At 46.3% G+C, this 25,103-nt stretch overlaps 2 protein-coding genes across 2 annotated transcripts; both read left to right on the plus strand.

Moving 5' to 3' along the window:
- Positions 1 to 565: 565 nt before the first annotated feature.
- LOC137445922 (double-headed protease inhibitor, submandibular gland-like) lies at positions 566 to 5,252 on the plus strand. The gene is made up of 8 exons (XM_068148107.1): positions 566 to 833; positions 1,301 to 1,353; positions 1,895 to 2,019; positions 2,704 to 2,752; positions 3,626 to 3,753; positions 3,894 to 3,939; positions 4,453 to 4,586; positions 5,073 to 5,252. Exons 1-8 carry the CDS (start codon positions 776 to 778, stop codon positions 5,116 to 5,118), a joined length of 639 nt encoding a protein of 212 aa, XP_068004208.1. The 5' UTR covers positions 566 to 775; the 3' UTR covers positions 5,119 to 5,252.
- Positions 5,253 to 8,326: 3,074 nt separating this feature from the next.
- Positions 8,327 to 12,709, plus strand: LOC137452683 (serine protease inhibitor Kazal-type 6-like). The gene is made up of 4 exons (XM_068161325.1): positions 8,327 to 8,589; positions 10,716 to 10,741; positions 11,664 to 11,776; positions 12,534 to 12,709. Exons 1-4 carry the CDS (start codon positions 8,532 to 8,534, stop codon positions 12,577 to 12,579), a joined length of 243 nt encoding a protein of 80 aa, XP_068017426.1. The 5' UTR covers positions 8,327 to 8,531; the 3' UTR covers positions 12,580 to 12,709.
- The last annotated feature ends 12,394 nt before the right edge of the window (positions 12,710 to 25,103 follow it).

Raw genomic sequence — 25,103 nt, forward strand, 5'->3', positions numbered from 1 at the left:
ATTAAGAGGAATTATTTAAGGATACTTATAATTTCTTAATCAGGCTCATGCCCATTACCAAGAGATTAATAAATCTTACTCCTGCACAGAAATGTCTTGTAAGCTTCTGAAGTTTTAGGCAACGTTTTCCTCTGTGATGACTGTTCCCTTTCTGGTGGTGAGAAATCCAGCATACCAGGAAACTACAAGGGAGAGCGCAGAGAGATTAATTGAGCCCTCAGTATCTTTAAAGTACACAGATGCCTGCCAACCCCCAGGTTTTATGCCTGTTAAAGGTTAGAGCATCTCATGCTGCTGTCCCCCTAACTCTGTTATCCCATGCAAACCTCCTGGAGCTCAAGTACCACCTGGTGTATGTAGCATGGTGCACACAAGCTCAAACATTTTGACAAATGGGATTTTTTCTTTGCTTTACCAACTTCCATACGTAATTGCACAACATCAGTATTGAGACAGTGCTCTTGTTTGGAAAGTACAAATCAGTCATTGTTAACAAGCTGGGTGTAGCTCACTCTTTTTTTTCCCCCTCTCTCTCTCTTTTTTTTTTTTTTTTTAATTCTTCTGGCCATCTCTCTAACAAACAAGTATTCTTTAGGGCTCAACCCAACAACCAATACAGTTTTCTTAGTTTACAAAGCAAATAATTACTTTCTGTGGTGACTTCACAAGCTCGGGGAGACGTGTATATATAGTGCGGGGTGAGAAGGCTAAGAACCATCCACTGAGCTCGGCAGCAACAGATTTGCAAGTAACAGGCTACACAACTGTCTCTGCCATGAAGAAAACAGGGAGCGTTGCCCTTCTTGGGCTCATGCTTCTCGGCTGCCTTTCGGGTAAGTTGCATTTGTCACAGTCTACGCTAACCCCTCTCTGGCTCTCCCGTCCCTTTGCTTTTATATGTAAATCCTAGAGGAGAGTTCAGCCTTTTGGCAATGTGAGGATTTAGTAATATGTAGGCTCTCTTTCAATTCACTTCATCCTTGTGCAGATAAACACCAGTAGGATGCATTTGTCTGGTTTATGTTTGTGACCCTTAGTGGAGATGATAGCGCTGTACAAAGAGAAAAGTTCATGCTCTGTTTGTGCCTTTAGAGAGCCGAAATCTGGTCTCACAAATACTTGATTTATTTGCTTTTAATTTAGTATATAGCTTCTTGGAGTAGGTTAACATTTGGAAAACCAATCACTTCTCAGTCACGAGAAAGCGTCTTTGGCAACTCTGTTGGAAAACTGACGATTCCAAAGGATTTCTTTGGTCAAAGTTATTGTACAATTTTTATAACCTCTGTTTCTATTGTAGATATTGCTGCTGCTCAGCTCCGGCTTTTTAACAATGCTGCTGGTCGGGTCCAGGCGAGTAGTAGTTCTTATTTGTTATTCAGTCTTGATTTCTAAGTTTAGATCAATAATTCATACTCAAAGGTATCCTGGGGAAGGCTTGAGGGAGAAAAAAAACAGGAGAGTGAGCGAGAAAGGAAATATGCCCCTAAGTATTATACCACCCCTTCCCCCCAAAGTAAGAAAATACCCTTGTCAGAGAAAGACAGCTCCTGAATTTGATGATAAAAAAGACAGCAATTAATAATGTAGAGAGTCAGCACCGCACAGAGTGCCAGCAGAAAATCTATACAACTATTGAATAACTGCCTCAATATCATCCCTGTCTCGATTCCCCAAGGAATGATCACATTCTCCTGTAATTCTTGCCAAAAGTACCGAAAGCCTTAATAGCGATAAGGTGCCTTTATGCAGTAGGAGACAGGGTATATTTTGTTTCCCCCCTACTTCACCCTGAAGGAATGATGAGGATCAAAAAATAAAATGACCATCAATAGTCTCCCAGTGTTGCAAACCCATGATTAACACAAGCACACCTTTCTTTCCACTTTAACAGTTCTCCTGTGATGCATACCGGATGTCTGGGGGCATGGTTGTTGCCTGTCCCCGCAACTATGAACCCGTCTGTGGCACCGATGAGGTGACCTACTCCAACGAGTGTTCCCTCTGCAATGAAAACTAGTGAGTATAATGTTTCCTGATTACCTACAATGCCAGTTCAAGTGGCAGACAAAAGCCTGTGGGGTTGTGATTAATCATGGGATGGACTTGATTTTTCATAACTTCCCTAAAGCCTGTGACCCTCCATGTGCAAGCTCCTGAATCTGATTAATTACTGGGGCTTTATGAGTAGAGAGACTTAATGGGTGAGATGACTACATGGTATGAACAAATTCACAGGATCACAGAATATCAGAAGTTGGAAGGGATCTCCAGAGATTGTCTAGTCCAACCCCCCTGCCAAAGCAGGATCACCTAGGGTAGTCCGCACAGGAATGCATCCAGGCAGGTTTTGAATGTCTCCAGAGAAGGAGACTCCACAACCTCTCTGGGCAGCCTGTTCCAGTGCTCTGTCACCCTCACTGTAAAGAAGTTTCTCCTCATGTTGAGTTGAAATCTTCTGTGTTTGGGTTTGTACGCTTTGTTCCTTGTCTTATTATTGTGCACCACTGAAGAGAGATTGGCCTCTTCCACTTGACATAAACCCTTCAAATATTTATAGACATTGACCAGATCCTCTCTCAGCCCCAGGTCTCTCAGTTTCTCTTCATAAGGGAGATGCTCAAGGCCCCTAATCATCCTCATGGCTCTCTGTTGGATTCTCTCCAATTCATCCTTCTTTTCCTTCTCTCGCTCTCCCTCTAGCCGTAACCGAGACGTCACCAAGAAGCATGATGGACAATGCGTTAGTCAGGTATGGTCCGAGATTGCTTTCTTCTCCTACCACGCTGAGCAATGGTGCGTGAGGTGACGGCAGAGAGCTAGACAGAAACCTTGCCTGGGATCAATTCTGTACTAAACTAAACTTCAGAGTGTCAGAAATGGAATGAAAAGGCATCATTTCAGATTTGCTAGAATGTCTTTTAAATGTTGTTTGAACAGTTAAAACGTTATCTTGTGTATAACACCAGACTTTAGAATGGAAACTTTTTATTTCAGTCATGCTTCTCTTTAGACTTAGAGGCTTGTTGAAGCTAAGAAATTCCCAGAGGAACTTTGGATTTTGACTAAACTGTAGTTTTGTAATAGAAAAAAAAGTGATTCCATTAGCCCATTTATCATAAAGTTTGTTTATTAATCTATAGAGCTGCTGAGAAATGGAGAAGTGCCTCTGTTTTTAGAGTGAGAAAAGAAAGAAACACTCTGGCTGTGCAATTTAACAGCGGCTTCCATTTCAGCACACTCAGGGTAACAGCAGAAACACCAAGATGAATGTAAACTCCATTTTCTAGTGGCACTGACATTTTGTAGCAAATGTTGCTGCCACATGAGGCCTTTTAGGCAAAAATCCTTCACAGTGGCATTCACAGTGAAAATCTCCAAGATGACAGGCATGAAGGCCACTGCAGGACAGGAAAGAAACAGGCATATACTTCATGGTCGTGCTGTACCCACATACAGGATTTCAACTCTGTGTGCTCCTTCCAACTCCACTACGCTGGGTCTGGAAGATCCTCTCGCTTTCAGCTCTGGATGGAAAGGAAGATGTCTCTTGCACCATGCTCCATCACAGAGGACTGATGCAAAGGGTAGTAGAGACTAAAATGTTGCTCTGTGACTGTTTCAGGTTGACTGTACTGGATATGTGAGATCTGCCAGTGGTGTCAGTACGCCCTGCACCATGGAGTACACGCCCATCTGCGGCACTGATGGAGTTACCTACTCAAACAAATGCCAATTCTGCAGTGCTGTGGCGTAAGTGAAGGGGCTGGGCCATGGGAGGAGTTTTTGGATCAGGGGGTGCTCATGTTGGTATTTAGAGTGTAAGGAGGTAGTTCGAGACCTCGAGTGGCTGCGCTATGCTCATTGATTCTCAACTCACTTTCTTCCCAAAGGAACGGACTGAGCTTAAACGTGCGTCACCAGGGAACGTGCTCTCAGGTAAAGAACAGAAATCTGCACTCTTAACTGCTGATAAACTTTACAACACAAATTCACTACATTATAAATAAATAGAACGAATATCTGCACTGCCCTAGTGCATTTGAACTGCATATATTGGGTTTGAGGAGGAAACATAAAATATGTCAAAGCCAAAGGCTGTGGACCCAAATTCCTGACTCAGAAATGCAGTCCTTGCTGTGACCTGGGAATTCAGCAGGCAGTGGGTGCCAAGACCTTTGTTTACTGGTTAAGAGGCTGAGCAAGAGATGGTGCCTCACCCATTCTGCAGGAGAGCAGGAGGATCATGTACTATCAGCACTATTAGCAGTGGTGATTCCTTGGGTGGAAGCACTTTCTGCAGTGTGCCTTGTGATCACTCACATGCAGTATGCTTGACCCTGCTGAACCAGAGTGGCCAGAAAGAAGGCCAGCCTGGGAATACCAGCATGGCCATTTCATTGTTTGTAATAGTATTTATCAGACTTTTTTCCCCCCCTCTCTTGAATTCAGAGTTCCAGCAGCCAAGAGATTGACTGCAGTGAGTTCTCGCTCAGCAATCTCGTCTGCCCACTCAGCTTTGACCCCCTGTGCGCATCCGATGGCAAAACCTATGGAAACCAGTGCCAGTTCTGCGAAGCATTTACGTAAGTGTAGAGCTCATCACACAGCTGTGAAACTGGAGGAGCTGGACCACACGTGCAGTGGTGGCAGCTGGTGTTGGAAGCCCCACAGCTCCCATTAGCCCCTTGGTAAACCCATCCCAGCCCCACGTTCTTCTCTTGGTGCTCACTCCTCTGTCACCCCCCAGGCACTGCAAGTCTTAAACCTGAGTGAATCTTCTCCTTTCCTTGCAACTAAATCTAGATCCCCATTTGTAGGCTCATAGCATTGCTGACTTCCTGCCTGCCAGATTTAAACTGTGACCGTAGGAGGTGTCCGAAATGATGGAGTTTGTCCCAAATCTCTTTAATATGAGAAAGTGTGTAACCTGAGGAGTGAGGGAAGAGCTGAAACATCAAGTGGAGTGCTTTATAACCTGAAGAGCATGACAGCATTGGCTTATTAGGGTAAAGTTAGACTATAAAACTGACATCCATGTCTGTAATTTTGTTCTTCCTCTTTCTCTTCAGGAGGAGCCGGGGAACTCTGTCACTCCAACACCGTGGCCAGTGTTGAACTCTGGAGCCAAATTCTTCTCCCTGATTTCTCCCTTACAAACCCTGCAATCAGATATGCTTTTCCCTGCTCCCTCAACTGTTGCACATTGGTCTCTGCTTTGATTTATCAATAAATTAAACGCAGCCACTCTCTTTACCATGGACTGGTTTTTGGTTGGGTTTTATGTATTTTTTTTCTGGGCAGGGGTCATGGTCTTCAGGCAGGACAAGTTGTGAAATAAACCGTGATAAAGAGCAAAGCGTAACACCTGTTACACACTAGCCCAAGCCCTTATGAGACTACGTCACTCCATACCAAACCATTAGAAATGAAACCAAGCTGCTATAAAAGACTGCCACTCTCCTAGTTCTGGTGTCTTATAGACTGTAAAGGGATTTGACTTTGTAACAGCACTGAGCCTTGGAGGGACTAGTTCTTGTAAGGTCACTGACACAGGTGGATGGTCCTGGAGAAGCGTGAAAGAGAAAGGTAGCCATGGTCAGCCCTACCCGGCCATACCTGGGAAAGGGGCAGGTCTGGCAGTGAATTATAAAAGGAAGGCTCATGGCAAAGGGAGGAGGCTATCTCATAGGGAAGAAAATTAGGAACTGCTGCTTCCCTGATGGGTGTGTCCATTACAACTGTGTTGATCAGCATGAGATTGCAGCAAGCTATGCAAGGCTGTAATGAGCCTAATGAGAACCCCAGAGGAAATTAGACGAGGCTCAGGCTTTCAGCTTCTTGGAGAAGCAATCTGAAAAGTTGTACTTGGAGTATTTGAGGTGGATGTAGGACAAGGGACCCTTCAGGAAGAAGTACTGGATTTTCTAAACACAGGAAAGAAGAAACAGAAGATGTGCTGGTAGTTCGAAGATGCTTTATCTCTTGGGAAGAAAGGTGTGGAGATAATATCTTTGTGGGAGCCTAAAGAGTGCACTGGAGGAGCAATGATGCCTATGAATGTTCATGATAATGTGCCATGTTTCTGGGTGAGTCAAGGAGTTAAAATGCAAACAGCACAGGAAAAATTCCCAAGTCCCATGGCTCACAGAATCCCTTCCTCTTTCTTTCTCCACCTGGCATTCTCTTGTTATGTAGCAAGACTATCTGCTGATAAAGCTGATAGTTAGGACAAAATCTGTGACTTGCAAGCCTTTTCTTTGGGTCTTATTTCCTTAAGTAGATAATTGCTTGACCAGGAATTTTGCAGGTGCTTCTCCCCAGAATAAGAGGCTTCTCTTTCCCCTTGTACTAGCAAAGAGCAGTGCTCTGTCCTAGGAAGAGGGGTGGAACTTCTTATTTTCAGTGTACAGGCAATAAAATCACATTGTGCCTGCTCTTAAGAAAAGACAAATTGTAGAGTTGAGAGAGTCCTTACTGCTATCTGGTTATGTGTGTGTGAAAAGTAATTAGGGAACAGTCTAAGTGAATAGTGGCTGTGAACAAAGACCTGTCAACATAAGACAGATTTCTGCTATAATTTCTTGTTGGCCAAGAGGTTTATAGAGTAGCCACAGGCTAGTGGAGTTTTGGTCATAGCAGGAAATGTGTCTTCAACAGCAAGATCCTACGGTGAGCTGCCCTCTGCAGTTGTAGTTTCTGCCCAAGGACACCAGATATTTGTTAGCAGCTCCGAAGGCTTTAGAAAAGTCTAAGGAAGATCTGCTCACCTACAGGGTGAATGGCAAAGACTGGATTTATGGCTGTATCCTAGATGCCTTATGAACTTCTAAGCAAGAACACTTCAGAAGATGGAAAGATTTGTACCACATAAGACTAAAGACAGGCCCAGCACAGGAAAGTACTTGGCTTGACACCAGCAAGACTCTGTCCAACTACACCCCTTAGAGTGCCAAGCAAGGTTCAGGTGCCCTTATTCTATACCTGAACAGAAAGATTCCCTTGCCTATGCCAGCAAGGGGCCTGTTTCGTATGTAAAAGAGAAGTGGAAGGGGTAATAACAGTAATCACCCAGTTGGTAATTTTGTCTCTTCCTCTCCTCAGTGGGAAGGGATTGGTCCCTGCAGTGTGTTTGCTAAGGCTTCATCTAGTCAGCTGTGCTGCAGCAGCCAGCACGTCTGGGTAGATAAAGGACCGAGGCATTAGGCTGTGGTCGTGAGCAGTGACGTATGAAACTAGAAAAGGCAAACAAGCAGCGCTGCAGAGTGGCAGAACTAAGCGTGGCTTTGAACGGCGCTGCAGCTGACTGACTTGATAACTAAATTATACGAGAGGCTGTGTTGTGAGCTCACCCTTAATAGACATCTGAGAAGTCACCTGTCAGTCACAGCTTCCCTTGTTGTGTGGATTTTAAGATGTCTAGCAAGCTGCAAATGAATGCTTCCCCAGATGCAGGGCATTCCTAATGTTACTCCCCTGCAGAAGCTTTCTCCCTTGCAGGCTGAGGATGTTGGTATCATCTTTCCTCCACTGCTAGGAAAATGTATAAAAATGAATTTATTATTTTTGATCTTTTTTTTGCTCCCATGTCAGAATTGGCTTGAACTAGCTGCAGATTCAGAATTTACTGGGGGAACTAATAAAGAGCTTTATCTACACACATTGCCCTCCTAAGCCTTGTCTCCTTAGAAAAGCGTACCAAAATGTCATGCTTATTCTTATTTGTACAGGTATTTTGCAAACAGCACAGCTGAACGCAAATCCTTGCACAGGCTCAGCTGGAAATAGAGCTCAGGCTTCCCAGTTCCTCATCAGATTCCCTTCATTGCCAATTGCTGTGGGAGCAAAGTCCTGACATATGTTGGTGAATACAGAAAAAAAACCAGGAAAAACCTTGACAGCTAAAGTCTAAATAGTTCAGGGAGGAGAGTCAGCAGTCCTATCAGGGACTGCGCACACAGCTACGGGAGCGTGTCACATTGGAGAGCTTCTCCACCCCAACCCAACAAATTTAGATCCATCCTCAAAAATAGCCAGGGAACAACGTATAATTGGTTTCACAGACAACATATTCTCATGCTGTGATTTATTTCGTAACGTCTAGTGAGTGTCATCACGCCGCACTCAAAGCCTTGGAGCTGGCATTCAGTGAGGGCCCTGAGAATGAAAATTACCAGCTTCCCTGATGAATCACCGCTTTGAAAATTCACCCTTGTGAGAATCTTGTGACTATTTAGAAGAAAAAAAAGAAAAGATATTACAAGCCTGTCTATCATTCATATAATTAGCCCTTTTCTAGGTTTGATGTGGACAGGGCAGCATTCCTAAAGCACCATAAACATGGCAGGACCAATAATGGCTCTAGAAGCGAAGTGGAGAAGTTCTCACAATTAAGGTGGGGAATGAGGGCAGCTACAGATGGGTACATAAATACAGAGAAAAGCTGGTCTGTGTGCACACTGTGGGCTCAGGTGCTGAGACAACACCTCCCGCACGGATCGTTTGGCTTGGACTAAAGAGCTACCTGCAGCATGAAGGCAACAGGTGCCTTAGTGCTTCTCAGCCTACTGCTGCTCTCTTTCTTCTCGGGTAAGTGATCTTTTCTCTAGCCTCGGAAAAAAAACAACACCAAACCAAGTCTTTCTTGACAACAGCAAACTTCGGAGAGCCTTGATCACCAGATGACAGGCTTGAAGATAAAGCTGAGCAAGTAGAAAATATCTACAGGACTTGCTCACTTGTATGACATATTTCTACTCCTCATGTGCCTCCGCAGTGCATAATGCAGCAGAGGTGTCACTGGGAGACAGAGCGAGCAAATTCTAAGCGGTTCCTGCAGCAAATGTACCAAAGTAGAGCGTAATTATGAATATTTCGTTCAAATGTTCACTGGAGAATTTTGCTGAACCAGTTAGAGAAGAAACTCATTCACCTCAGGGTCATCAGCTCTTGTTTTGATCCTAAGCATCTTGGTATTGGTGTTTTCCTTGGAGATGAGGAAACGTAATTAGATGAAAGTTTCAGCTTTCATTTATGTTGCAGAGAAAAGCTTGAAAATTAAATTCAAATGTCCTCAAGGAGTCAGAACAAAGAGGGCAAATTAAAAGGATCCAGCGTGTATTTATCTGGAGATTCACACATCTCTCTGATCTGGGGAAGCTGAGTGATGATGTTTGAACATATAGGTCACATCAGTGTTATCAGTTGCTTGCGTCCAGCTGACCCAGCTCTGCAAGGTTTGTGGTGATGGTTACGGAAGAATGTGCAGAACAAGAATTATTTATCCTTGTTTTTCTGTGAATAATTTGAATAAAGAATTCACTTGAGAAAAATGCAAGCTGTGCATGGAAAAAAAAAAAAAGAGGTGAATTACTTTGTACACATTATTCATTATGAAATATTCATCTGTCTCTAATTGAGTCTTAATTGGGACTGGGTTCCATCAGAGTGCTGAAACTTCCTTCCAAGGACAGGCAGAATGGCAGCAGACTCTGTGATCTCCTATAAAATAAACATATGTCAAGAGACATCATCACAAAGCCTTCTGTAGCTGCATGCAATATTTATTAAAACTATTTAATGAGCTAGATTGCAAATATGATGAAGATAGCCATAGCAGTGACTTTACAATTAAGGCAGCCTAGCCTCACCTGAGGACATGAGAAATACACCAGCAGCAGGGATAAAACACCAAAGGGCAGAGAAGTAGAGTGGGTTGATGGATGATGGTTTAGCTGACAGAGGGTTGAGTGGGATTTCCAACATGTGGGGGCCCGAGAATAGGACAAGGTCCTTCCATTTCCTGCCCTGGGTTCCCCCCTGCCCAGAGTCTCCTGAACAGCCTCACAACTGGCAGTGACCCCAATAAGTACAGCCTCACCTCCAAACCTCTGCTGCCCCGTTGCCATGCACAGTCCTGCATATTCGTCACATGGTGTTGTGACCCAGATTCTGCAACTGCATCCAGTCCACCCCTGAGTGTCACACTCCCCCTTAGACATGTCACAGGGTCGTCCTTTCCTGAAGCTCTGACTCAGCCTACATGTCAGACTGTAGTCTTTGAAGTGAAGAAATACAAAGAGGGTGGACTGATTAGCTTCAAGCCCAGAGCCTGTAGTTACAGTGGGTATTTTTGCACTCTTACTGACCGGCACTGCCTGTTCTGCTCTGTATCACTCCGTGACATCTCTTTGCAGTATCTCGCCCAGGAGGAACTTGTTCTGGGAGAGTCTCTGGGTTGTGTGGTGCTGAGGATGGCTGTAAAGCTGACCACAGGGTCTCCTCCTCCTCCACAGTACACTCGTGTTAGGAGTACCAGCCATTTCATTGTTTAGAGGTGCAGGAGCCTAAAAGCCTTGGAAGTCAATATAGCTTTAAAATCTCTGTCGAGCACAGCTCCAGATCCGATATGGCAGCTCGCTTCCCCTGGAGTGGCTGCCTTCCAGGAGACTGGGTTGTGTGCCTGAGGTGCAGTTAGCAGCTGAACAACAGATTACATGGTATTTGAGTAACATTTTTCGAAAAAGCAAAATACTGAAAAGCAATTCAGATAATGTATTTCCTGCCCCCTCCTCCGCCACACAGGATGATGGAGCAGGAAAAACCCTGTGCATGTTCCACTGAGGCTTGCACAGAGGGTTTGTGCCTTTACTTCAGCTTCTGTCAGAAAACAATGCTGACATTTAAAATCTCTGCTTCTTTTGGTTTTATTCCAGATGTAGCAGGTGAAGACATTGAAGAGGTTAGTGCAGCTGTTTCTGCTTACTGAATCTGCATTTTCTAGAGGAATGGTTTTGTAACCAGGATCTTGGTGCATGCTAAACAGTTTTTAATGTCTGCTGGGAGAAGGTGGGTCCTTCCATGAAGTCCCAACACTCTTGGGAGGTGTCACCCTTGTACAGGGGATCTTATGTGGGACCACATTAGCAAGTTAGTGCAGGGAAATGGATGGTTTGTTTAGCAAATGTTTCCCGTGATTAGATCTATGGGTGGTTGCACAGGGTTGTGTTGCTATGCAGCACCACTTCTGTGCACTTTGCTCCACTTTCCTCCAAAGGAACTACTGAGAGCAGACTTTCATGCCCCCAAACAAGGTTCATCACTGGGACTAGTCCAGAGGCAAAATACCTGTACATTTCTGGGACATCGTTTTTAACTCCCCATAGATAATGGTTTTCTCCTTCTTCCACTGGGAAGGCAGGAAGCCCAGTGAGCACCAAGCTGAGGGCAGTTTCGCAAGATGCATGAGCCCATGCAGCAGGGAGCTAATGATGCCAAATGCCTGAAAGAGCATCAGTGCTGACTCTTCTTCTACATGCCCAGGCTAATCCCCTCCTGTCTTTGGGAGATCAAGACTTCTCCCAGATGGCTACAGTTTCCTTCCTCAAACATGGGCCAAAAAATTCCTCCGAGACACCACTCTTGCTCATTTCTGACAGGGCTTTTTCTTTCAGGGAACAGGCAGTGTCACCACTGCTGCTTTACTCCTCTTGTCAGAAAAAGCATGAGCTTATTGACCTTCTGTCCCTTTTGGAAATTCAAAGAAAGAGTATGGGAGTCCTGAACATTTTTTTTGTTGGTTTGGGGTTTGGATTTGGGGTTTGTTTGTTTGCTTGGTCGGTCAGTGGTGGTGTTTGTTTGTTTGTTTTTAATTCCTTTTGCAGATTTGCAGAGAGTTTATAAACAGAAGCGTGTACTGCACGAGGGAGTCCAACCCTCACTGCGGCACGGATGGCATTACGTACGGAAATAAGTGTGCCTTCTGCAAGGCAGTGCTGTAAGTGAGAGCAAGGGGGGTTGAAATAACAGGGGGAGCTGGCTCCGTTTCCATGTATGCAATGATGTGGAGGGGAAGCCCTGCATCTAGGCTGCTCCTCTGGTACGGACCAGCCCCCGAATCATGCCAAGTGGAATATTTCCTTCTTGGAACGGCGCTGTTTGGATGCCAGTTAATTTTAATTTATTTCTAGGCTTTGCAGGCTGCTGGTTGCCATGCTGAGAGGCAGCACGGGGCCCGGGAGGCAATTGCATCCTGCCTGTACCTTCTGCACTCACTAATTTGATGCACATTTCCCACTATATGCCACAGGCTGCAACTCTCACTGCCCACACTTCTGGATGCTGAGAAGTGTATGGAGGAATGTGGGAGCTGAGCCGTGCCAAATTGTTCCTTAAAAGTCTGAATGGGCTTTGTGGAAGAGGACACAAAATCTCAGAAGAAGAACCTGAATTTCTCCTTCTCTTGTCACCTTTTAAAGGAGTTGCAACAGGGGCCAGCACCCCTGAACTGATATGTGCTTGCAAAGCACTGTTTTTTTTCCTTAGCAGTCCTTAACATTTGGTACACACTCAAGGCTGCCTTATCCTAAGGGAAATCAGAAACGAGCAAGGAGAGAAGGTGGCTTGACGTTCCTTGGGAGGCATGCTGGTGTGTGTCATGCAAATGGTTCTCTTTGAATGGATAAGCCTCTTGTCCCACTCTGCACCGTCTGTTATATACTGATTTATTTAAGTCTAACTTGCTCCTTTTACAGGAGAAGTGGAGGGAAAATAAGGTTGAAGCACCTGGGGAAATGCTGAGTCCTCACTGGCTCCGAGCAGCAGCAGCTGAACCCACCCCGACAGTGGCCGCAGACACCTGTGCATGGACATGGAAGCAGCTCACCTTCATCTCCACCATCTCTGCTCAATAAAACAAACCCCAGCACGACTCTTTGGCTGGATTCCTCTTTCCATAACATCCAGAAAAGTGCTTTGATACAGCTATGCTAGAGCCTAATGCATGGCTTCTCTATTACATCACCCTCCTCCTGGGAAGTGAGGCGCTCCCTGTGCCAGAGCAGCGAATCCCATGGCTCCCATGGGCCGTGTCCTCCTGTCCCCAGCAGCCGTAGCTCTTCTGTTCTGCGTGTCAAATTGGCACACACTTGCAGGGCAGCCAAGCCACGCAACTGCTTGTGTGCTCCTGCCCAGCTCTCCCCATGCCAGGGGGTGGGTGAGAGCAGGAGCCTTTCTTCTTTACCCAGCCTCCGTGTACATGTTCCTTCCTCTCTTGGAGGTTATTGTGGGAGGGTGACAGGAGAGCTGGTGAACAGCGTGACTGCATATGCCTCATCTCCTTTGGAAACCAGAGACAAACAAGCTGAGGCTAGGGAATATTGCTCCATTTAAGCCTGCAACAAGAAGATGGCAGGTGGAGGCTGGTTTTAGGCAGAAGCTGTAAGGCTCTTCTTTCCAAATCGGTCTCTTTCTTCTTCTTTCTAAGAGAACGCTTTGTCTTGAAAGCTGTGAACTCACCAGCATTAGTTTCCCGCTGCCAAGTGGCTTCTCATGCTAATAAAATTATATTTAGAAGAACACCAGATTGTATAAAGTGTCAATAATTTAAAAAAAAAAATGAGAAAAAATAAAATCCCTGGAGGAGAAGAGCCGTGGGCTTCTGCTCCCCAAGTCAAGGACAAACCCTGCCTGAATCATACACAGACCTTGATTTTTATAAGCACAAGTGTTTGTATTTATTTACAGGTTTTAGAGCATGCAGACTTCATTCCTTTCTTTACATCTCACCCTGCTATGCTCTCCCCTCTTGGTGCGGGCTGGAAAATCCTTCTTTGTTCAGGCATGAGCAAATGAATTCTCTCCCCATTCACTGTGCAAAATTCACACAGGGAAATACTTGTGGCATCCTCTTGTTAAAAAATTGGCAGCAGATCAATGGGACACCAGCTCCTTTATGTTAAACACTTAACTTTCAAAGGCAGCTTTAGATTTTATCATGGGCCTCAGGAGTCAACATATTTTGCAAGCACCCAAGTGCTGAGCATCTAAACCTCTGGACCTCCTTTGGAAGAGCCTTGTTTGCCTACCATGCCACAATCCATGCTTTGAACTCAACTGGGGCACAATGCCTAAAGAGAGAGGCCTTAGCAAAGCTCTCAGCACACTTAATGCTGGCTTCTCTTCTGATAGTTCACGTTTTCCATGCCAGTTGTGGCAAATCCTTTGTTGTTTGGTAACTTTACAGGCAGCATGCCGTCAGCAGCTACCCATTGAACCACACAGGCAAAATCCTGCCTTGGCTCTCTTTGATCCTGATATTTTTCCCATCCCAGCCTACTGTATTCTTGCAAAATCTGCCACCTCTTCCTGGAAGCAGACTAATCCTCTCTGTGTTCCACGTTGTACAGCCAGGGAAGGTGAACTTGCTTGCTTTCAAATTCAAATGTTAGTTTAGTAAACTCCACAGTAAGGCAGCCAGAACATGGACAAGGCTGAGGGGAGCAAGAAGCATCTCCTACGCAAGGGCAAACATGTTGGAAAAGTAGGAGGACCTTCCTCATCAATCTTTTTGCTTGGAGCAGGATGACCTCATGTCCTCTCTTACCAGAGTTTTCCCATGATGAGCCTGTTCTGTTGTATGGCTCTGGACTGGCACCATATTCAGAGTACAGGAACAAAACTACTCCATTTTCAAGATGGGGAGTATGGGGAATCTTTACACCTGAGATGGCCCTCAGTGACTCCTAAAATCTCACAGCATATTCTCATAGCTAATCTTTTTTAATCTGGAGACTGAGATAACAAGGACAGATCACAAGAGAGGCGAAACTGCAAGAGTTCACTGTTTGACAGCCATCCTGGATTTTGCTCTTTCAGTGCAAATAGCAAATAAAAACACCTCTGTTCCTCTACAGACCTAACCTCTCTCTCCTCCTCTGTCAGGAAAATGGAGAATGGGTGTCATCTGCTTTGAAGAAATTATTTCCCCTGCTAGGGTTAAGTTCCCAAAACTTCCTCCCCAGAAGAGGCCAAGTGAGGCAGCACTAGACCCAAAGGACTCCTGCTGGGGTCAGTCTTTCTGGCTGGGTGGGCACATGGCTCTGGTTAGCCACGATGGCAGCGATGTTATGCTGGTGCCAGGTCTGTTCACTCTTGGTTTCAGAGTGCTGTGCTCACCTTCCCAGCTGGGCTGTTGGAGGACAAGGACAGGGTACGAGCACAGCAGTGGCCACAGGCTGTCCAGCCTGACGTCCCATCTGTGTCTGGCTGCCTTTCTGGACATGTACCAAAGCAGAAACCTTCAGCCACTATTTTTCCTTTGATTTCCTATCTCCACTTTTAATGTTTTCTTGGGCTTGGGGGATTATTTATTTTTTTTCTGACAGCTTTGAAAGGTGAGTCATGATACCTTTCAGATTGCTTTCATTAGATAACATGAGGATCTTCAGAGCTTTTTCTCTCCCTGGAGAGGAAGGGGCAGAGGCTGGGGTGGGAGCTGCCCCAGCATTTTGGCTGCTGCCAAGACCTGCCCCATGCAACAGAATGAGGAACCTCTGCTCCCTGCATCTCACTCAGTCTCCCCGGCAGTTGAAATAATGGAAGAATTAAAAGTTGTGCATGGTTGCTCTTCCTGAAAGGAAGCCATTGCTCACAGCTGAGCACTCTCCCATGACCAGGCTATGCACTTGGCAGAGGGGAAAGATATATTTCCATCTCACAGCTTCTCTCTACTCTACATTATTGTGTCCAGGCTCTTGGCACATTTATCTTGTGTGCTCCACCATTTCCTTCTCCTTCCCCAGCACAGGTATGTGTCACTGTTGCAACTCATTTGAATCCTTTGTCCTACTTTTTTCCCTTGACATTCACAGTATTTGACAAGGCTTTTCTAGCTGCCATGGGATGATCCTAGGGTGGTGGTGCTAACTTCAGACTTCTCCCAGCCTAGCTGGGGAGGAAGCTCTGGGCTTGGTTATTATTCAAGTTCACCCTCTTTTCCCCAAGAGAAGGCAGGCTGGGTCAGGTTGGAAGGGATTTCGGTCCAACCTCCCGCTCCAAGCAGGGTCACCGTTGAGGTCCTATCAGGTTTCTCAGGGCTTTATCCAGTCTAGCACTGAAAATTTCCAAGAGTGGAGTGTGTGCAATCTCCTTGTGCTACCTGTCTCAAAGTCTGGCTGTCATCATGGTAGAGACATTTTTCCTTGTATTCAGTTTCAACCATTTCTCTTTCAAATGTTTCATCTCCAAGCCAGACACCACACTGAAGAACCTGCCTCTGTCTGCTACATAACCTCCTTTTGAACTGGCAGGCTGCTTTTACAGCCTTCTGAAGCTGCCTTCTGACCAGGTTGAACAAGTCTACCTCCTTCCATCCCCTGTTGAAGAGCACATGCTCAGACCACCAACTCTCTTGGTGGGTCTTCACTGAACTTTCTCCAGCTTTTCAGTGCTCTTCCTGTGTTGGGGCAGGGCCCAAAACTGAGGCTGAGATATGGGGATGAGGCAGAAGACTGTTCAGGCAGTAAGTGGGAGAACTGTAGGAGTGTGCAGGGAACTGAAAGATGTAGATAGTGACAGTTGCAGGAGGGTGTCAGTATGTATTGGGTCCTTTAACAATTAGAGAGCAGCTGAGCCTGCTCTGGGGTAAGAAGGCTCCCAGATGCAGGGAATCATCCAGCAATCATCCCCTCCCCATCCCCATTATGGCTGAAAGACCTAAATAGGGGCCCGGGGGAAGCAAATAGCATTTGGCTACTTTTACTGACTCCAGAGCAAAGAGAAGATGAGGTTTGTTGTTTTTTTTTATGTGGTGTGGGTGTTTGCTTGGATTTTTGGGGTTGGTTTGTGGTTGGGTGTTGGTTTTGTTTTGTCTTTATTTCCTTGAAATAAGCAGTGTGGTTTAGGAGCTTCTCATGGGAGTAGCTGCAGTAATTGTAGCTGGTGATGATGTCTTATAGGGATGCTCTAAAAACACTGGGGAAGGCTTTAAAAAAAGCCTGTGGAGGAAAAGGGTTACCACAATACATAGAGGGAGAGTGGGAGAGAAATAAGATCTGTCCTTATAGAAAGGAAGGTGCAACATAAATAGCATCAGGGTTGTTTTAAAGCATCAGTGATGAAGGTGCTTCAAGGCACCTCTTTGGCTTTGCCAACCGTGGGGCAGTGAGGATTCAAAAGCTTCAACGGGGTCAGCTCCTTAGGTCTCCGCAGGGAGCAGGGCTTTGGCAGAGCCTCAGCTGGCACTCAAAAGATAAGGTTAAAATGGACACTTTGCTGGACATGACCAACCTGATGCTGGCTCAAGCAGCAGCTTCAGTGCTTGTGGCAGGATGGACCTAGTACCCAGCCTGCACTATAAAGGTCTCTCCAGGCTGTGTGCAAATGGTGATGCTGTGTAATGTGCTTCTCTTTCTGAGATAAACTTGCTCAATCAATTGGGAGGGAACAGAAATGCCAGTACTGTGACATAGGCTGGCCGTGACACTTCTGGACTTCTTCCCAAAGGATGTCGTGACTTTTCTTTGCGAGGGTGATTTTTGTGGAGTCACCTGTGACAGAATCATCGGCTGCCGAGGCTCTGCCCTGTAAATGTATCCTCCCTCTCTAGAAGTGCCCTTCAGCCTGAATCAGTCACACCTGGGAGGGGCTGCTTTGGCTTTGATGATGGCTCACTAAAAAGGAGGGACTGCAGAAGGTGACCTGCGCTTCTCTGATGCCCCACGCAGGACATCGCTGCCCCAGGGAGGGCCTCTGCGCGCGCGGGAGCGGTCCGGGGGCAGGCGTCGCTGCGGGGCTGTCGGTTCCCGGGCATCGGGCGCCCTCTTGTGGCCACCGGGCATATGGCCGGGGAGATACGCGCTCCGCTGCTGCCACCAGGCTGCAAAGTGATGCCCGGCTGTGGCCGGACAGGCTCACTTTGGTGAGGGACCATAACGCTCGTACTGTGCCAGTCTTTGGGGACAAGTCAGATGGAGAAGAGGAGGCTCAGGGGAGACCTTATTGCTGTCTACAACAACCTGAAGGGAGGTTGTAGCCAGGAGGGGGTTGGTCTCTTCTCCCAGTCAATCAGCACCAGAACAAGAGGACACAGTCTCAAGCTACGCCAGGGAAAGTTTAGCCTCGAGGTGAGGACAAAGTTCTTCACAGAGAGAGTTGTTAGCCATTGGAATGGGCTGCCCAAGGAGGTGGTGGAGTCACCATCCCTGGAGGTGTTCAAGAGGGGATTGGACGTGGCACTTGATGCCATGGTTTAGTAATCATGAGGTCTGTGGTGACAGGTTGGACTTGATGATCTTTGAGGTCTTTTCCAACCTTATTGATTCTATGAATGAGGAAAAAAATGCCTTCTGTTGGTCCTGCTGCTCTGCCGCAGCTTGACCCAGCCATGGAGCTGGTTTTCCCTGCTTTGCTTTAAGTTACAGGTGCCTAGAGCAGAGCTGTGCATGAACAGTGACAAAATCATTCACCCTTACAGACTCAGAAGTTCCTCAGACTGCAGCATCCATCTTCTTCTCAGGATGGATGTCTCCCTTTGTGCCAAGACCAGCAGCTGTTCCTGCAATGAATGGCGCTCACAGAGTTTGGCACAGGCAGGAGAGGAAGATATTGGCACTGAGACCTGTCCCAGCAAATTGTTTCTGTCTGTGACTTGTGTTTTGGATATCCCTCCTGGCAGTTATTGCCCCCCTCTCCTGAATCTGCTGTTGGGCCAGGGTGCTCTGAAAGTTTCCTGTGCTCCTGCAGATCCCTTCGCCTCTCAAAGAGTTCAGACACAGGGTACAGTCTCAGTATGTAATAGATTGAATCTAATCAACTACTTCCTTGGCCTAAGACTACTCAGACTGTTGTCTTCTCCAAGCCACTGCTCACCTGTCCTGTAGACACTGGAAGACATTTGGGAGGCAGAAAAATGGGAATAGATTGCACAGACAGGTGGTAGAATCCCAATCTCTGCAAACATTCAAGGTCAGCCTGGATGGGGCTCTGAGCAATCTGATCTTGTTGAGGATATCTCTGCTCACTACAGGGGAGTTGGATTGCCTGACCTTTAAAGGTCCCTTCTAAGCCAAAGAATTGTATAATTTTATGAAATGCAGCTGACATGACCTGGGCTTCGCAGCTCTAGGATCTGGGGAAAGCTTTTCAGTTATGCTGTTGCTCAATGGAACTGTTAAGTTCAGCATCAGTGCTGGGACTCCAGGTGTGACACAAACTTGCTATGATTTTCACTTAACACAGCTGAAGCTTGGACTGCCTTTGTCAAGTTCTTCCTTCCCCACTAATGCTGTCACAAAGGAGAAAGTCATTGCCTATCCAGCTATGGTATGGCACAACCACACAGTTGGTGCAAGCTCCCTCTACCCTAACAGGGTCTCGGAGGACCTTCCACTAATGAGGGCTTACTGCCGTGCCTTGGTGGCCTGTCCAAGTCCTGCTAATCCTCTGGAATGGTCCACGCCTTGGCGTTGTCCGCAGTGCCTGGCGGAGTGATGAAGCTCCTCCTCCTGTGAGCGAGTTGTAAAGCGATGGCGGGGGGGTGGTGCATTACCAAGAATGGCCACTAGAGGGTGCCACAGACCAGGTGGTTTTGCCGGTGGTACCGACTCGGTGCAGTTCAGCTTCGGGCGCTTCTGCCACCAGATTCTGCACCAGATTCGTGCTGTTCGGTTGGGTTGGTTTGTTTGTTTTGGGTGGTTTTGTTGTTTTTTTTCTGGGTTTGTGGTGTTTTGTTTTTTTTTTTGTTTTGGTTCGTTTGTTTGTTTTCTTTTTTTCTTGGGGTGGTGTGTTTTATTGTTTTGGTTTTGGGTTGTTTTTTTGTAAAGCCCCAGCTCCTGGAGTGCAGTGATTAGGTGAAACCTTAAAGTCTGATTTCCTTAAATAAAGAAATTATATATAAATATTTCTAAGCTTCTCTAATATGAGGTCAAATGAAGATTCAGGGAGAGGGCCGAAAAAAATTCAATCTTGTAGGTCTTGTAGGTAGGCACTAGGTCAAACATTTCCAGTGGACTTAATCTCAGGTCTGTTTGATTTGTGGCGCTGATTAGTCCTGGGTCATGTCATGCAAACATCCCCCTGGTAGACCTGGAAGCTCAGCAGATGTCACAGGTGCCGAGGCTATAACGATAAGGGCTCTGATAACAGCCCTTTTCCCTGCCTCCACAGGGCTCCACTTGTTGTTCCAGTTGTACTGGTGTTGCTGCCCTCCTGTTGGCATCAGCCCTGCCTTGGGAGACAGATCTCCACCCTGGCAGGGAGCTTAGGGTGGTCTGTGATATAACAGATGCTGCATCTCCTCTTCAGCTTTTTGGATGGAGGCAAACTCCCCACAAATTAAAACAGGAGCTTTTGCAGGTTCATGTGCTTATTGTTTGCCCCAAATCTAGCATTCTGGGAGCAGAAGCAACTACTCAGCCTGTATTTTAACATGAAATTTCAGGTCTGTGGCTATCTTCTCACTTGTAATAGGATAAGTTATTGCCAGCCCCTAGTGCTGTGCTCTCAGGAATGAGTGGTGTCTGTGCTAGACTGCACAGCACAAGGCATCAGATAGTATCTGCAGAGAAGGGTCACCACTCGGCCAGTGGCAGGAGAAACCTTTCACATCCCACCCACGTGCAGCCACACTTTGCAAAAGGGCTGGAGGGGGAGGAGGGAGAGGGCGCTGGGGAGAGCTCATCGTGGAGCTGTAGGGGGTCAGTCGTGTGTTTGGAAACCTGGTAGCGATCTCAAGCCAGTGAGAGAAAGTAGCACCTGCTCCTCCTATTTGAGCTGGGATTCTGTCCCTGGGTCTGTGGGGAAGTATTGAACCACTGGTTGGAGGAACAATTGGTACTTTAGCAGCGCTGAAGACCAGGAGCTCTGCAGCCCCTGTGCGCAGGCTGCAAAGGGCGCTGGGGTGACCCTGCCCTGTACTAGCCGCGGCTGGTGACCCTGGGAGTGATGTTTGCACTGCCAGCGTTTTGCTGTTGACGTCACTGCAGCGATAGCTGCATCTGGCAGGTCTTTTAAACTGAGACTCTGCTGCAGGACCCTGCAGCAGGCACTGCAGAGCTTCCCTGGAAGACAAAGAGCAGCGCAGCTAGGACGGCTCTTGGGGAGCTGCACTGCTGGTGCTGTCACAGAGAGGATGGTAGAGTGGGGTGATGGAAGTGGTGGAGGACCCTTATGGCAGAAAGAATCATGGTTTATGTCCTGTCATATGCAGCCTATGTCCTGCTTCTTAATTTGATTTTTATGGTGATCTCGGAGGAAAATGTATTATGGAGGAAGTGTTAATGAATTATTATATAATTAATTTCCCTTTCTGGAAAATGGAAGTCAACATAGGACAGTATAAAGGAGACTATAAGGAGCAGGTAAAGCCACAGATACCACGGTGGGGAGAGCTATTGATCTGGGTGTATCGGTAGCACTTGGGGTGGGAAAGCTGGTTTACCAGTTAAACCTGGAGGGGAAAGCCCTGGCACAGCTGCAGATACCTTCCTGCTTCACAAAACAGGAAAGCCAAATCTATCACCCAAATAGATTGGAGAGCCTTGATACCTCTATAAATTTACAGTTCAGTGAACTGAGTCTCTTGTGGGGCAGTGAAGGTTAGCTGAGCCAACTTGCACTCTGTTCAAACATTTAGCTTTGACCAGTCAAACCTCAGCTTCCCTTGAAAGCAGATCCGTGCTGTTGAGACAGGAGGCATGACAAAGTGTAATTAGGTATCAGCTTTAACCCCTGCTCTTAGCAAATGAATAGACCTCGATGATGGTACTTTGTTAATGAGTGAAGTGAAAAGCACCTGAGCGTCCCTGCTGTGCCACGGCTCTGTCACTACCTCGACGCTGCTGGAAATATGATGGATGTGAGAGAACCAGAGAGGAGCATGGCGTTTTCTTGCTTAAAAAGAAAAAATATGTGGTTTAGGAACCGATATGGGGTCTATGAGATGATAGTTGGGGTAGAGGAAGCAGCCTTGTGGTAAAGCGCTGTGCCAGCAAGAGGAAAGCTGGGTTCCTTGGGACAGAAGCCCTCTATTCCCTCCCAGGTAGTAGCGGCCCCAAAGAGTTTTGCAGGATTTTCTGTGTTGTAGATAAAGGTGAGTGGCTGCACCAACTTCAGCATTGATACTGGGAATCAAAAGGAGAAGCCTTTCTGAAGAGCAGCCCTAGGTTTTTGTGACTGTGGCCCTTCTAGCAACACGAGAAGAGTCTCAGACACTAGACAGGGATGAAAGCAGACAGGATGCTTGTGGAGAGATGCATGTCCATGGCAGTCTGCTGTAGGACATGACTGTGGGTATGCACCTCTCTGCCCAGATACTGCATCCCTGCAGCATGAGGCAGGGGCTGAGGAGAAGCGGGACAGCATGGACCAGCGGATACCCCTGGAGCCTTGCTCTGTTGCTTTCAGTGCAAACCTGTGCTGTCTTGAGAAAGCCCCATTGCACCTCTTTCATTGTGACTTAGGAACAGGAGAAACAGCACTGACCCATCAGCCAAGGAATGATTTAGGCAAATCTATTCGAGGCTGAGCACTTGTAGGACTTGAGTGACTGTTTGGACACCCTGCCCAGGGCTGTCTCTGCTAGGTAAGATAAGGTCACTGTGCTGCCTCCTGCCCCTGTAAAGCTGGTGCAATCCAGCCGTTGCATGTCGGCTCTGGCAGAAACTTTATCTCCAAAGCTCCTGCCTGGCTTCCTTCCCAGACTTCAGCACTTTGCTACAGCACTTGTCCTGTGCCCAGCCCAAGGCTCAGCCCCCTGGAAAAGCAAGGCAGAAGAGGGGTGTAAAGCTCAAGTGATTCTTGTGAAAGATCAACCAGTGCTGGAAACTCTGCTCCTAAGTCACCATTTGCTGTGCTTACTGCCTAAGTAGCACTGCTGCTGGTCTCTGACTTGATTCATGTTTCTTTGGAGGAAGTACTGTGGCTCTTTTCATAGTTTATGGGATTGTGCCCTCTACTTGATTGAGTCATGTTCTGTGGATCTGTAATTACCTGTTGCTTGCACATCCATTAAGGGATTTTACATGCTAATCTCCCAAGAGGTACTGCTCACCTTGATGTTTTCATCTTGCTGGCCGCCCATAACCTCTGGATGGGGTGTATTGGGTTCACTGTAGGGTGAGCAGATTCAGACAAGCATTTCTTCCCACCAGTCTCTCCCTAACTCACTTTTATCTCTGCCCCCCAGCTGTGCAATTGGGCTCCCAGCACTCAGCTGAGACTTCTGGACCAGCACTAAGCTGTGGGGCTCCTGGTGCAGACACTTTGACTTCTTTTCATGCATTGGAGAGTGATGAGTGGCTCTGCATTGGTGATGTAAGTTTCACTTGACAACTATTTTATACCACCTCTGAGTTTAAAACCAGCCACTAGCATATACCTTGGTCAGGGATTGCTGTCATGAGCAAGCAACAAACCATGAATTCAGTGACAATAGTATCATCTCAATGTTGCATGGTGCATTTCTGCTCCATACAGCTGTAGGCTATAGTGTTTACTAGCTGCAGAACTAAATCTACCTAAATTTACTCAGTTTTGGGCTAAAGTATTATTTTTTCAGGGGGTTGTTCAGTGAAATGATGGCTTAAAGAAAAATATTCACTTTGGGTTCCTTCAATTCTTAAAAATTAGGATTATTTGAAAGTTTATTTTCATTCTGTTTATGGAAGTCAGGGTTTTCAGTCTCTTGCCTGTTTCCTCCCAGCTGCATCTACCCATTAAATTTAAAATGAAGTAGTTCAATAATTTCTGAATAGCTTCTTCTCAACTAATGTATTACTTGTGGGGGTGGGGATATTGCTCAGGTGTAATTACAAAGCCATCTGTATCTGAAGCTCAAAATTTGTGTCCAGAGAAGGGTGAGGCTGGGGAGAGGCCTCGAGCACAAGTCCTAGGAGGAGAAGTTGAGGGACCTGGGATTGTTTAGCCTGGAGAAGAGGAGGCTCAGAGGAGACCTTATTGCTGTCTACAACAACCTGAAGGGAGGTTGTAGCCAGGAGGGGGTTGGTCTCTTCTCCCAGGCAATCAGCACCAGAACAAGAGGACACAGTCTCAAGCTGCACCAGGGGAAGTTTAGGCTGGAGGTGAGGAGAAAGTTCTTCACTGAGAGAGTTGTTAGCCATTGGAATGTGCTGCCCAGGGAGGTGGTGGAGTCACCATCCCTGGAGGTGTTCAAGAAGGGATTGGACATGGCACTTGGTGCCATGGTTTAGTAATCATGAGGTCTTGGGTGACAGGTTGGACTTGATGATCTTTGAGGTCTTTTCCAATCTTATTGATTCTATGATTTTTAATTCTTTTCAAGTGTTGGGCACGATTAGACACACTTAGGTTTTGTTACCTGTTGTTATACAAAAGGGTTTTACAACATGCCTGCTATGGCTAGTCACATCTGCAAGGGACTAATGAGATTTCAAAAAAAGCCTACATCACTTTACCATTTTCTTCTCTGAGGCAGTTTAATACACTTTTCCAAAAATGTGCTCATTTTGGTCCTGATTCAAGGAATATCCATCATTAGGACAGTAGAGGGACCCCAAAGTCACACTGGCATCAGCTGCACTTTAAGCATCTGCTTGAAATTCTGTCCCTGCTCACCTACCAAACTGGCGCTTGCAGTTTTCACTGCTCACAAATGTCACATACTCATGTATGTCATGAAATGTGGACTGAATATAGAAAGCCAAGTAAGGAATCTGTAGAGCTGTTAAAAAATTATTCCAGAGCCATCTCATTCCCTAGGAAGCAGGGTATCTTAAAAGGTTCCACTAGAATTTGTTAAATTATTCACGTTATTCTTCCTGTGCTGCTGTTTGCTCTTCCAGTATGACCCAAACGAGGGGAAAACACCTGAGGAATAAAGCTTGATGCTCATCAGTGGAACTGCTGGCTTGTAACTCATCAATAATGTACAAAACCCATCAAAGTGCTTGATCATTACAGTCCCACAGCACAAGGCCTCCTACAGAACATTTAGAGTCCACTGTGCCAGTGGAGCACCAGCTCAGAGACTATTTACATCCATATCAAGAAGGTTTTTAGAAATAAAGGAAAAATTCTAAAGCACTCAAAAAAAAATAGCCAAGACTGGAAAGTGGTCTTTAACCACATTATTACTATGAGAACATGCTCAGAAACGTAGCTCTGTGTGTCAAGGCTGAGCTTGTTCAATGTGTTGATTCATCTGTGGACATTTACCTTCACTATGAAGCAATTTAAACAACTTCTCTGAGCTGCCTGTGACTCAGCCACTCATGCCCAGCTCTCCGGCTCTGTGGTCTGTGTTCAAGTAGAAGCATGGCAGATCCAACTCCAAATCCAGGGGCTGA

Source organism: Melanerpes formicivorus, unplaced genomic scaffold (genome assembly GCF_026170545.1).
Source record: "Melanerpes formicivorus ecotype bairdi unplaced genomic scaffold, bMelFor1.0.p_v2 SCAF_2, whole genome shotgun sequence".
Taxonomy (NCBI): Eukaryota; Metazoa; Chordata; class Aves; order Piciformes; family Picidae; genus Melanerpes; species Melanerpes formicivorus.

Bases quoted from the DNA above. Each gene is read 5' to 3' on its own strand.
- LOC137445922 (XM_068148107.1), top strand. From the start codon at position 776: ATGAAGAAAACAGGGAGCGTTGCCCTTCTTGGGCTCATGCTTCTCGGC. The intron at 1,354-1,894 runs GCGAGTAGTAGT...CCACTTTAACAG, and splicing joins ATGCTGCTGGTCGGGTCCAG to TTCTCCTGTGATGCATACCG. The intron at 4,587-5,072 runs GTAAGTGTAGAG...CTTTCTCTTCAG, and splicing joins CAGTTCTGCGAAGCATTTAC to GAGGAGCCGGGGAACTCTGT.
- LOC137452683 (XM_068161325.1), top strand. From the start codon at position 8,532: ATGAAGGCAACAGGTGCCTTAGTGCTTCTCAGCCTACTGCTGCTCTCT. The intron at 10,742-11,663 runs GTTAGTGCAGCT...TTCCTTTTGCAG, and splicing joins CAGGTGAAGACATTGAAGAG to ATTTGCAGAGAGTTTATAAA. The intron at 11,777-12,533 runs GTAAGTGAGAGC...CTCCTTTTACAG, and splicing joins GCCTTCTGCAAGGCAGTGCT to GAGAAGTGGAGGGAAAATAA.